The sequence below is a fragment of the Cricetulus griseus genome (genome assembly GCF_003668045.3).
Source record: "Cricetulus griseus strain 17A/GY chromosome 1 unlocalized genomic scaffold, alternate assembly CriGri-PICRH-1.0 chr1_0, whole genome shotgun sequence".
In the NCBI taxonomy this organism is placed as follows: Eukaryota; Metazoa; Chordata; class Mammalia; order Rodentia; family Cricetidae; genus Cricetulus; species Cricetulus griseus.
Window position 1 is genome coordinate 230,375,781 of NW_023276806.1, and position 13,547 is coordinate 230,389,327.

Below are 13,547 nucleotides of genomic sequence, written 5' to 3' on the forward strand. Positions count from 1 at the left end.
TTCCTTTAGTTTGTCAGACATTTCCCTCATGGAGGAAGTGCAGATTCCACTGTCCAATCAGGAGCCGGCATTCTGCGACATCATCAGTTACTAGGAGAAGCTGCTCCTGGAGATGTCCACAGCACCACAGCCTTGTCCAGCTCTAGGGAACGTGAGAGATGGTGGTGACTTCACCTGAAGTGGATGAACTGGCATCACCTTTGTCATCTCCATCATTAACCTGAGGGGCAGTAAGTGCCAGGCTAAAGGTTCCTGGCTTGCTGTCATCTTCAGTCACCTCCTTTGCTCCCACAAGCTTCAGACACACAGTTGTGCCAACAGCCCTGTGTAGGAGGTGAGCGCTCCCCCAGTGCTCACAGTGATGAATGAATTACGGACCACAGCAGAGCTGGCTCAGCACTGTGGGCTGATTAATGTTTCAGCTGCAACTGGATCAAGCATTAAAAACACTAAATAAAAAAAACCTCTAAAAAACCCTCTGTATATTTATTTATACAGTATTTATTCTTTGAAAGAGTTGTACATGTATACAATGTATTTTGATACTGTTTGCCACCACTATCTTCTTCCAGCTTCCCCTGGGACCTTCCCACACCTCTCCTTCCCAACTCATTTCCTCATCCAAAAAATTGATTAATAGTCCACTGAGTCCAGTAAGCACTGTCCACACATACACAATATGGGGCAGTCAACAGGGGACAAGACTTCCTGCTCCCCACAAAATAACTGTCTTTTTGTTTGGTTCTTGGGTTTGTTTGTTGGTTTGAGACAGGCTCTTACATTGTGGACCAGGCTGGACTCGAACTCACAGAGCCCCAGCTGCCTCTGCCTCCCAAGGGCTGGGGTTGGAGACTCTTGGGCCACCTGGCCAGACTGAGTGTCCTTTTAATGAAGGGAACTGGAATTGTAGGTTTCAGAAGGAGACCTTCATACTGAAACCCTAACCAGCAACTGGTGATGCTGTTCTACTCTGCTGCTGATTGGCTGCTCACCCTGACTTTACCCAATTAGCACCAGAGCAGTGACTGCCCTGGCTCTTACTATCCTGCCAATGAGTAAAGAAGGGAGACAGTTTCTACTGTGTGAGTTTGTCTGCTCCTCCTATTCGGGTCTCTCCTCTCCTCTAACATGGTGCGACTGTGGCTCCCCAGAGGCTCCTGTGTGGCAGCTGTGGTCCTGACCCTGATGGCCCTGAGCCCTCCTGTGACTTTGGTCAGGGACCCCCGACGTAAGTGCAAACCTCAGGGGCTGAGCTGCTGGGGTTGGGGGTGTGGGAAGGAAGGGGTCGACTTCCTCACTATCCAGGTCAAGTCCCTTGAATCCACTGATATTCTCTGTGACTAACCACATCCTCGCATGAAATCCAAACTATTTCCCAGAATTGAGTCTGGATGTTTATGTCCTTTCAAATCTGTGTGAGAGGCCCCTGACATCAGCCATTGCCTCTCAGTTTCCTCAGGTAACATCTCCAGCCTTATGTCGTATTCCCTCAGGGCCTGGAGAGGATCCATAAATCATGATGTTAAATTAGCCCCTTGCACAGGGCTTGTCCTCCTTGTGTTGAGCTATTTTGGACAAAGAGGTTTCTCTTTAAAAGTAGCACTTTCATGCGTGTATTCTATTCTGTGTATATGTTTCTGTTATTGTAACCAACCAAAAACAGGCCAATACTGAAGTAATCAAACGATTTCTCTGGGAGTATCACAGGTCACGGGAACAGGAGGGCATCCTTGGGATGATCAGTGTGTGTCCTCTGTAGGCTGTGAGGCTGCTGCCTGGGTACCCAGGGCTCTGTCTTTCTCTCTCCCTGACTCCAGTGTCTATGCAGCCTGTTGCCATGGGGGCTCTGCTGGGTGGTGGTCAGTTCCCTTTCTCCCTGGATCACACAGCAGCCAAGGCAGCCTTAGAGAGTTTGGACTCTGTGAGCTGTTTCTAAGTGTGTGAGGCCTCTTCTGAGGCAGGTTAGAGCCTTCTGATGTTTGTGACTTGATCTGTTTCTATTTCATGTTTTCCTACACGGAACTGAATTGACTTCTCTCTGCATCCTGTGATCCAATTCTAGTTTCACGGGCCATGTCTACACCACACACACAGGGAAATCAAAGTCTGAGGTCTGCATATGGGATATAAAGACAGGGTTATTAACACTGCTAAAAGCATGACACCAAAATCCTGGGACTGTGGACGAGCCCTCTGACCCCTCTGTGCTTTAACTGATGCAGAATGGGGAAGAGACGATGTTTTTCATGGAGCTGTTTAGGGATTGGCAGGGATGGCCATGCAGACCATGAAGGCCTGCTGCCACACTGTGTGTCCTCTCTGTAAGTGCTATCACCTCACTCAAGAAGGGACACAGAGGCTTCCAGACTGCCTCTCACCTCATTGTCACACTCCACAGAGCAGGTTCCTGCCCCTGCATTATTTTCCTTCACACAAACTATTCTTTAACTAATTAATTGAAACAATTTATTTATTTAATGTATGAGTGCTCTGTCTGCATGTCCACCTTTGTGCCAGAAGAGGGCATCAGAGATGGTTGTCAGCCACCATGTGGTTGCTGGGCATTGAACTCAGGGCCTCTGGAAGAGCAGTCGGTGCTCTTAACCTCTGAGCCATCTCTCCAGCCCCTTCACACAAACTATCCCTACAACTTCTGAAACTGCTATTTTCCCTCCATTTTCTTTTTTTATATAAATCAAACTCATTCTCCTCACTGTTGTCATTTACGTCTCAAAATACGTAATTCAGGTCAGTAATTCCATCTCTGAGACTCCCAGTATCCTCTCTCTCTCTCTCTCTCTCTCTCTCTCTCTCTCTCTCTCTCTCTCTGTCTGTCTCTCTGTCTCTCTAAGTCGTGGGTAGTGATGACTGCCACAGATATTTCCCCACAAAAGGCACCGACTTCTTCATCTCTCTGTGCATTTGGTGAGGTGATAATGTCTGGTGCTCGAATGTATCTGAGTGACTGTTTCAGACGTCTTGTACATTTTCTGAGTTAGAGTAAGTGTGAAAATGAAAAACTACACATCTGAGGCGTCTTTCCCCATCTCTAGCTGTGGAAACCCAGAAGCTCACATGGCATCTGATTTTTAAAAGTCCTTGGTTTGTGAATTCTCGGGATCTGTAATTCAGATAAGAGATTGTGGGTCAGTGTTGGGATCATGGATTTATTTCCAGAAACTTCTCCAGTAGTTTCCAGAAGCTCCTGTCAACCCCAAGTCTTGTGAGTGGGGGCTCCTCTTGACCCCACAGCCTCATCTCTCAGCTGCCACCCCCAGCCCTGTGCACTGTGGCTCATGATGTCAGCGCTTGCAGGAGCTGTTACCTCAGCTGAGATGTGTCCCTCCCCTGACACCTGCAGTCCCCCTCTTCTCCTGGCTCACATCTGTGACACATCTGCATGGTCACTCCCCACAGTGCTTTGCTGTCCCCTCCTGTCACTCAAGTCTTCCTGTCAATGGAGCTCCATCCCCCTCTTCTACTCGTTCTTCATTGGCAATTTTAAGCTCCAAAGTCTGGGGTGGGGGTTTCACCTGTTTTCTCTCTTTGGATTCCCGGGGCAGCACAGGCTTGCCCAGGGTCAGCCCTGAGAGAGATTTCCGTGTTCTGCCTGGTGTGTCTAGGAGCAGCTTGAGCATGAGGGATGCAGGGGTGGTGTCTTGTGAGCTGCTGAGGTGAGAGCTGGCTCCCAGCTCCAGGTGGGGCAGGTGTGGGGTCACAGAGGGGCAGGTGTGATCAGAGAGGACACCCCACTGCCCCCTCTGCCTCTGGAATACAAGAGATACATGTGCTGGGAGCTGATTTTGGGGGGTTGTGACCTGAATCTGGGAGCCCACACCAGTCCCTCCTGGATGGCCTGTGACAGGATTGTTCGATTCTCACGTTTATTCCCAAATGGGCCATTTTTCCCTGGAGCTGTGGTGCCAGCAGCAACACCCAGTTCTAACTGAGCAGGGGACAACACTTGCCTTGACCAAGTGTGTGACAGGGAAGGCCACGGGGCTCTAGCCCCACACAAGGAACAAGGGGCAACTGAGGAATGCGGAGTGTAGGAGAAACCGTCTTCCCCAGGGAGGAGCACAGCGTTTGGTCAGTCCTAAAAACACACTGAGAAGGGTGTGTCTGTGTATTTAGGAATGTACACACATATACACACATGAACATAACAGCTAATGACAAAAGACAGCAAGGAGGGATCTGCAGGAGGACCCATGGGGATGAAAAGAAAGGAGCAAAGGATGTAATTATATTAATCTCAGAACCTACAGGAGTCCCACTGATCGCAAACCACACTTAGGGGCAGGCCCCATGCCCAGCAGTAGATGTTCCCACAGAGGGAACTCCAGGGTATTCTTGGAGTTGTTTGGTCTGTTTGTTTGCTTTATGCCTTAAGGATTTAATGCTCATATATTATGGTTTCAGATTTTGTGTTTTTTATGTTTTCCCTGTGTTTGTCTGTGTTTCTTATGGTTTTTCTTTGGCTTTCCAGTGTGTTTGTTTGTTTTGTCCTATCCTAGTCTTTTTCCTTTTCTCTTAGTGGTCTGTCTGTTTCTATGGGAGAGGGAAAGACAGAGTGTGGATTTGGTGGGTGGAGAGGTGGAGAAGGTCTGTGGGAGTCGAGGGAACAGAAACTGTGATCAGAATAGAAAAGTCTATTTAATAATAATAATAATAATAATAATAATAATAAAGTGGGAGATAAAATCCAATCAGCCTCTGCCTTCTCTCGGGGTCTGGGGGTTTTGGATGAGGGTTAAAGAAAAGTGTGGCCCCTCCTCTCATATTCCACCTAGACGAGGTAAACTCAATGTGCCATGTTTGCTTGATAACCGTGGGGGGTAGGTCCTTCTCTGAAGAGAAGAGGAGTGGGGGTGGGGCTGGGAGGATAAGAGGGTGGGGAAGGGGGACAGGAAGGGAGGAGGGGAGGAAGGAAGGGGAAGGAAGGATGGGAGGAAGGAAGGGGAAGGAAGGAAGGAAGGAGAAGGGAGGAAGGGGAAGGGAGGAAGGAAGGAAGGAAGGAAGGGATGAAAGAAGGAAGGGAGGAAGGAAGGGAGGAAGGGAGGAAGGAAAGAAGGAAGGGGAAGGAAGGAAGGAAAGGGAAGGAAGGAAGGAAGGGATGAAAGAAGGAAGGAAGGAAGGAAGGGAGGAAGGGGAAGGAAGGGAGGAAGGAAAGAAGGAAGGGGAAGGAAGGGAGGAAGGAAGGAAGGAAGGTTGGAAGGAAGGAAGGAAGAAAGGGAGGGAGGAAGGAAGGAAGGGAAAGGAAGGGAGGAAGGAAGGGGAAGGAAGGAAGGGAGGGAGGGAAAGGGTGGTGTCAGGTGGTGGTGTGTAACGGTAATGGTAACTGTTTCCACCAGCCGCCTGGGTTCTGCCGCCACTTCAGCCCCCAAACAAACACACAAACTTACATTAGTGACAGTGCTGTCGGCCAGTGTCCAGGGCTTCTCGTCGCATAGTTCTGTCTTAAGTGTTCACCCAGAACTACTAACGTGTGCATTTTCACAAGGACTTATGTTGACGAGAACCCCAGCCTCATGGGTCCTCTCCTCCCAGGACCGCAGGGCGACTCTTTACACTTTACCACATTTCCCAGAATCCTCCTCGACTCCTGGTCCCTAACTTACTTCCCTATTGGCCAGCAGTGCTTTATTTATCAACAATAAGACAAAGTTATACACAGAAGGACCGCCCCCAGCAGTGGGGGTCACGCCTGAGGCAGAGACGGGAAGATCTCTGAGTTCGAGGCCAGCCTGGTCTGCAGAGTGAGTTCAAGGACAGCCAGGGAAACCTGTCTCAGAACAAAAACAAAACCCCACAGAGAGAGAGATAGAGAGAGATAGAGATAGAGATGGAGATAGAGACAGAGATAGAAATAGAGAGAGACAGAGAGAGAGACAGAGAGAGACAGACAGACAGACAGACAGACAGAATGAGCAGACACTGTCCACCTCCCCTAGGAGTTGGGGAAGATTTCCTAGTCCCCCTCCTGTCCTTGTTTACACCCCGTCGTCGTCTGTCCTGTGGGGCCGGGTTGTGTCCTTCTGTCCCGTGTGTGGTGACATCAGAGGTGGCTGAGCGAGCTCGGGTGCTGTCACTTGGGGCAGCTGAAGAGATAATTCCCGTGTCCACAGCGCGGTTCTTGGAACAAGCTAAACACGAGTGTCATTTCTACAACGGGACGCAGCGCGTGCGGTATCTGGAGAGACGCATCCACAACCGGGAGGAGTATGCGCGCTTCGACAGCGAGGTGGGCGAGTACCGCGCGGTGACCGAGCTGGGGCGGCCGGACGCAGAGTACTGGAACGGCCAGAAGGAGCTCCTGGAGCAGAGACGGGCCTCGGTGGACACGTACTGCAGACACAACTACGGGGTTGGAGAGAGCTTCACTGTGCAGCGGAGAGGTGAGGTGTGAGGGGTGGGGAGTGGGACAGGGTGTGAGTGTCAGTGTGTGAGTGTGTGTGAGTATGTGTGAGTGTGTGTGAGTGTGTGTGAGTGTGTGTGAGTGAGTGTGAGTGAGTGTCAGTGTGTAAGTGTATGAGTGAGTGTGTGAGTGTGAATGAGTGTGTGGGTATGTGTGTGAGTGTGTGACTGAGTGTGTTACTGAGTGTGTGGGTCTGAGTGAGAGTGTGAGTGAGTGAGTGTGACTTGGAGTGAGTGAGTGTGTGACTGAGTGTGTGAGTATGTGAGTGTGAGTGTGTGAATATGTGAGCGACTGTGTGAGTGTGTGTGACTGTGTGAGTGAGTGTATGAGTGTGTGAGTGAGTGTGTGAGTGCGTGAGTGACTGTGTTAGTGTGTGAGTGTGTGACTGTGTGAGTGTGAGTGAGTGAGTGTGAGTGTGAGTGAGTGTGAGTTTGTGACTGAGTGTGTATGTGTGAGTGTGTGAGTATGTGAGTGTGTGAATATGTGAGCGACTGTGAGTGTGTGACTGTGTGAGTGAGTGTATGTGTGTGAGTGTGTGTGTGAGTGAGTGTGAGTGTGTGAGTGTATGAGTGTGTGAGTGTGTGAGTGACTTGTGAGTGTGTGAGTGACTGTGTGAGTGAGTGTGAGTGTGTGAGTGTATGAGTGTGTGAGTGTGTGAGTGTGTGAGTGACTGTGTGAGTGAGTGTCTGTGAGTGAGTGTGAGTGAGTGTCTGTGAGTGAGTGTCTGTGAGTGAGTGTCTGTGAGTGAGTGTGTGAGTGAGTGTCTGTGAGTGAGTGTGTGAGTGAGTGTGTGAGTGTCTGTGAGTGAGTGTCTGTGAGTGAGTGTGTGAGTGTGTGAGTGAGTGTCTGTGAGTGAGTGTGTGAGTGAGTGTGTGAGTGAGTGTGTGAGTGAGTGTGTGAGTGAGTGTGTGAGTGAGTGTCTGTGAGTGAGTGTGTGAGTGAGTGTGTGAGAGAGTGTGTGAGTGAGTGTGTGAGTGAGTGTCTGTGAGTGAGTGTGTGAGTGAGTGTGAGTGAGTGTGTGAGTGAGTGTGAGAGTGAGTGTCTGTGAGGGAGTGTGCGCACGGTCCTCCCGCAGGAAACTGTGTTAAAGATGATCTCATCTCAGCTTCATAGGGTTAGGAAGATGCTGGGTGGAGAGGGAGATGAGGACGCGCCCACAGTGTGAGCTTCCCAGAGAGTCACACAGAGGGACAGCAGCCCGGGTGTGGCTGCAGCTCACACAGGCGCAGCAGGCAGGGTTGCCACGGCTAAAGCCACACACAGCCTTTGTCTCCCAGGTGAGATCACAAACTAATTCTGAGAAACGTGTTTTTCTTTCTCTCTCTCCTCACGAGAGACGTGCAGTGACTCTGTGGGTGCCGTGGACGGGGTGAACTCAGGAGCTATAGTGCGGCCTGAAGGACTGAGGGTCTCTTTCCTGCAGCGGGTCTCAGTGAGAACCCCAGGACACGTCAGGTCACAGCTGGGGACACAAACCTCACAGCTGTGGGTGACTGGGAGGGAGACGTTGCTTCTTTGTTAGCTACAAGCTTCAGCCAAACTCTCTTCCCCTCCCCAGGGTTTCCCGGATTTTCCCTCCTTTCTCAGGGGAAGCAGAGTGTGCTGTGCTTGCAAAAGCAGCTCTCTGGGAATGAGTGTCAGAGGAAGCTGTGTGGGGAGAGTCGGTGGGGAGGGCGTGGCCTGTGAGGGGAGATTCCACAAAGAACTGGACCTGCTGCAGGCTGGGGACTCACTGGGCCTTCAGTGATGTGGGGAGGCTGGAAAGTTGCAGGTCATGACCTCATTATACTAAATCTAGGCCGATCCCTAGTCCACTCCATAGTCACTCTTTGCCTTCTGTCTCTGACTGGACGCTGTGACCACTGAGGAAACCTTTTTGGGATGTGTGGAATTTTCAGTTTCCCTGGCTCAAAACCCAAGACTGTCATCAGAGAGCACCCAAGGCCCTTGTCACAGTTTCTCCACTTTGTGACTGTGCCCCGCCCAGCTGATGCCTCCACAATGCTCTTGAAAACTGTGTATTCATCAATTCCTGTGTTCTGTTACCATGGAAACGTCACAGGGCACTCACCATATGGGAACATGGAATTTGGAGTCTTCTGACTCACATTCCTGGGCCATGGTCACACTTGCTTGGCTCTAGAATCAACTGTCCCTTGTCCCTCTGAGGTGACACCTGTGTCATATACTGACGGATCACAAGGTGATGCTGGCTTTTCCTGGGCTCCTTAGGTCTGAATCCCCACTGTTGTCTGTTTCCTAATCCACATAATTTTACTTTTCTGGATGATCCACACTCGGCCTTTAATTCATCATTCCCTCATTTAATATGTTAGCATTGCTATCTAGATAAAGCTGACTGTGTCTGCAGGTCCCTGATCTTTCTCTGTGTCACTGGGAGGGTGTGAGCCTCACCACCCTCCTTAGATCTGCTCTCCTGTCTGGTGTGGAGAGGCTGTGGTTCCAGGACCCCAGGGATGACTGACATCCAGACACTCAAGACCCTTCCATGAAATGAGCCACAGTTGGCCTGTGAGCTGTCTACCGGCTCCATTTCTAGTCACTCAGGATATCTCCTGGTCCCCAGAGAAAGGCCCAAGTTTGGGGTTCTGAGTGTCAGGGTTTGGTGACCCGCCCACACCCAGAATGAGAAGAAAGGGATAGAAAGGGAAGCTGGTGGAGCCAGGAAGGCAGCTGATGTCCCTCCAGTGTTACAAGTTACAGCAGCAGAGACAAAAGAGGAAACCTGGAGATGGCAGGCTGTGGTGCAGCCAGGAGTGTTGTGACTCTGGCTGTGTGTGCGTTCCAGTCAGGGTTACTGTTGCTATGATGAAACACCATGACCAAAGCAAACTGGGGAGGAAAGGGCTCATTTAGCTTATACTTCTTTATCACTGTTCATAATCAAAGGAAGTCAGGGCAGGAAATAAAGCAGGGCAGGACCCTGGAGTCAGGAGCTGAGGCAGGGCAATGGAGGGTGCTGCTTACTGGTTTGCTCCTCATGGCTTGCTTAGCCTGCTTTCTTATAGAACCCAGGACACCTGCCCAGGGATGGAACTACCCACAATCGCTAATTTAAAAAATGCTCTACAGGTTTGGCTACAGACAAACCTTATGGTGGCATTTGTTAAATTGATGTTTCATATTCTAATGAGGCTTTAGCAGTGTTCACTGGCCAGGACAGTTTGTGATGTTGAAAATCCCAAACCCTGTTTCTAGAACACAAGGTCTTGGTAGGGTTTCTCCACAAAGCTTGAGAAGGCCGTATAGAGATGACCTCACAATAAGAACAGGAAAAGAAGTCTTCTTTAAACTAATTTTAAGGGAGGGAGAGAGATTGACAATGACAAGCCATAAGAATGGCTGCTTCACTGTGCTGTCTAGACAGAAACAGTAAGAAACTCGGCCCTGAGCTTCTTTAGTTCAAATAGGATTCTCCTCAGGTACCACCTTTTGCAGCTTGTCCACCGCTCTGCATGGGGCAGGGTGCAGACAGTCCACAGCCCACAATTCCTGCAGCTCACACTGACAGGCCCCTGCTGAGGTGCCTGTGAATCCCTGTGTAACACACATTAAGAGAACATTGACCTAGGATACGGCAGAGTTGATTTATGTAGAGTTTGGCAAAAACAGATGAGAAAAGAGATCCCAGTAAGTTTCCTGCCTCACACACAGAACCGTCACCATCTATAGACAAGAAGAGACAGAGCCTAGGGACACATGTGTGTAATTTACCTCCTGGGGAAGTTACCACAGCTGGGAGATGAGCCTTTCCCTTACTGCCAGGATGTCCACCTCCAGCTGGTGATTCCTCCAGGGAGTGGAGCTGACAGAGAAAGTGTGAAAACAGACCCTGAGTCCTGGGACAGCTATGTTAGAATATTAGTGCCCCTGGACTTCCCCCTGGCTGGATGGAGACAGACAGACAGCCAACCTGGGAGGACAGCTCTGCCCTCATGACTTATTCTCACCTCCCTTTGTCCTCTTAGTTGAGCCCCAGGTGACCGTGTACCCGACAAAGTCTCAGCCCCTGGAGCACCACAACCTTCTGGTCTGCTCTGTGAGCGGCTTCTACCCTGGCCACATTGAAGTCAGATGGTTCCGGAATGACCAGGAGGAGACGGCTGGGGTGGTGTCCACAGGCCTGATCCAGAATGGAGACTGGACCTTCCAGACCCTGGTGATGCTGGAGACAGTTCCTCAGAGTGGAGAGGTTTATACCTGCCAGGTGGAGCATCCCAGCCTGGCCAGCCCTGTCACAGTGGAGTGGAGTGAGTGAAAAGCTCTTGTCCTTGCTAATTCCCGCCCACAGGGAGGGGCTTGGCATACCCCTGTCTGTCAGTTTTCTCTGACCCTGCGAGTCCCCGCCCACAGGGAGGGGCTTGGCATACCACTGTCAGTTTTCTCTGACCCTGCGAGTCCCCGCCCACAGGGAGGGGCGTGGCTTACCGCCTGCCAGCTCTCAATGCCCACACAGTTTCCACTGGTCTGTGCTGTGCTATCCTTTAGCATGGCTCACAGGGGTAGGTGTGTGATCTTCTACAAGCACCTTGGTCCCCGGGGAAGCAGTTAGGCCACCACACACTCTTCTGAGCCTTCCAGTGACACCACAGCCCAGGGACCTGCTTGTCCCTGGCTGCAGCCTCTGCCTCTGGCTGGGTTGTGTTTCTGCTGCTGCTCATGCAGATGTTGGACAAGGAGAAGCACAGGGTCACAGCTGACCTCAGGGGCTCCAGTCTCAGCTCTGACTTTGCTGAGCTCTGTCACCCTCAGGACAGTGCAGCCTCAGAGCTCAGAGGCTCAGCTCAGGACAGCCATATGAAGTCTCTTCATGCTGTGACCCTCTTGCTGTTTGATTGCTTTCCAACATCAGCAGGGTGTTCAATTCCTGCTCTTCTAGAACAGCCTTCTTCCCAGTCTCTAAGCTCTGTGTCTCAAGGTCCCAAGGGGAAACAGAATTTGGGCTGAAAACCTCTAGACCTGGCTTCCTTTCTCAGGGGCACAGTCCACATCTGCACAGAACAAGATGCTGAGTGGAATCGGGGGCTTCGTGCTGGGTCTGCTCTTCCTCGGGCTGGGGCTGTTCATCTACTTCAGGAACCAGAAAGGTAAGGAGCCTGGTGGTGGCCAAGACCCCATAGCATTTCAGGGAAGATCCACACTTTGTTCTCGGGATGTCACAGAACTTGTGATCTCAGGTTTCAATCAACTCTGAACCCAACAGTCTGAAGTTACTGGATTAGATCCTAAGGAGTGATAACATATGGCCATGGGAAAGCTAAGGTGACTCTGACTTGAGAACTGGGAAGAGAGGAAGAGAGAAGGAAGAGCCACTGGACTGCTGTGTGCCTGAGGCTTCCTGAGCCCCTCTCTCTGTCCACAGTCTGCTCTGGCATCACTGCTGTGAGTTGTGGTGCCAGAGGAATCTCAGGTGGCAGCTCAGAGTCTGGGGACATGAATCTGGGGACAGATCTCCTCCATGTACTTAAGTCTCTATTTTATTCTCTTTTCCAGGACAGTCTGGGCTTCAGCCGACAGGTAACACCCTTCAGTCTCCCTCAGAGACAGATCTGCTTTCCCTACCATGTGGGCTGGGGTTGATGGGCACCAGACAGAAACACCGGGGAAGGTGCAGAACCCAGGGCCTGGGCAGGAGGTTTGCACTGAGCCTTGTTCCCTGAACTTACTAAGGAGTCTGTGCTCTGAAGCAGAGTTGACTTAGGGTGTGAGGAGTTCTCTCTCCTCACTGCCATGTGTCAGGAGAGGTCTGAGGGGGTGAGAGAATCACTGTAGAGTTAGGTCTGCAAACACCTCTGTCCCCTGTGCTCTGCAGGACTCCTGAGCTGAGGTGAGGTGAGAAGGCTGAAGGAAGGAGCTTCCCCTGTCTCCATGGCTCCAGTTTCTCCATTGACAGAGTATCCCAGGGCCTGGCTCCTCCTGGCTCTGGATCCTGCAGACCTGTGCTCCCTGGTGGCTGACTCAGCCCTGCCTGGCCCTGGCAGCACTGGACAGAAGTCCCCTCCTTTCCCATGTCACTCTCCTTTTTGTCACCTGCATTTTATCTGAGCTTCTGTGCCAGGCTGTTGTCATAATGCTTTCTTACATTTTTCTCAAATAAACAAAGAATTAAAATCACCTGCTTCATTGAGATTCAAGGATAAGAAATAGCAAAGAGAAAGAACGGCCCACATAAAAACACTGTGCAGGGCAAGTATGGCAGACAGCATATAAGAAATAAATTCAGCGTTATATAATACTTGTTGATTTGATAATCTTAAAATTGTATTGAATTTTAATAGACAACATATAATCAGATCAAACACACAAGAATGGAATCCATGAGAGTCTGTGTGAGAGGAGGGAACTCGTAAACCAATCTTTAATGGTAGGCCAGGTCCAGCCCTGTGTGCCTGCTGCAATCTTCCCACAGCACCTGTGTTCTTCTGGGACCACACTGAGCCTAAAGGGAAATGCCATCCAAGACAGTGTGGCCATATTCTCTGTGAGTCCAGGGAAGGGACACAGAGTCATGTGCTTTGCTCTTCCAAAAGTAGCAAGAGAGACAGTCAGGACCTTGTCCAAGCAGCAACTTGTGGTGGTACCAAGATTACAACCAGACAAAGCAGCGAACCTCCACAGTGCTGGTCCAGCAGACCGGGACAGCCATGCACAGGCACCTTCTCATCCTCTGTCCTGCCTGTGCTCACCAGGTGTATCCCTCCTCCCCTCCCTGTGTGTCATCCTGACCCTGGCATGGTCTCCTGCAGCCACACACCCAGCCTGACACAGTCTCTCCTGACCCCTATTCCAGCATCCCATCCCTGGACTGCTCTGGTCTCTCTGTCCTATGCTTCCCACAGTCACCCACCCTCAGTAGCTGATCTGTAATGACCGACTCCAAGGCAGCCAGAGAAAGCTGCTTGCTTTAAACCCACCTTGGAGAACAAAAAGTATACAGTTTCTTAATTCATGTGAACACACTTCTGTGGGTTCATGTGTCAAGTTTAGGGTCTATAGCAAAGGTCTGTGCAGACTGATCCAGGTGTCCAGAAACCAACACAGCTGCAGTCCCTCAGGAAACCAGCTTCTGTTCTGCCTCCTCACACTCAGCATAAGTGGAGAGACTGTC

General features: G+C 50.7%; 1 protein-coding gene across 1 annotated transcript; it reads left to right on the forward strand.

Moving 5' to 3' along the window:
* The first annotated feature begins 1,083 nt into the window (after positions 1–1,083).
* On the forward strand, positions 1,084–12,260 carry LOC100761951 (H-2 class II histocompatibility antigen, I-E beta chain-like). Its single transcript, XM_035451425.1, is given in 7 exon segments — positions 1,084–1,228; positions 6,129–6,398; positions 10,408–10,689; positions 11,416–11,526; positions 11,933–11,959; positions 11,962–12,074; positions 12,252–12,260. Coding segments are annotated over 7 exon segments (912 nt in total). The 5' UTR covers positions 1,084–1,128.
* Positions 12,261–13,547: the final 1,287 nt, after the last annotated feature.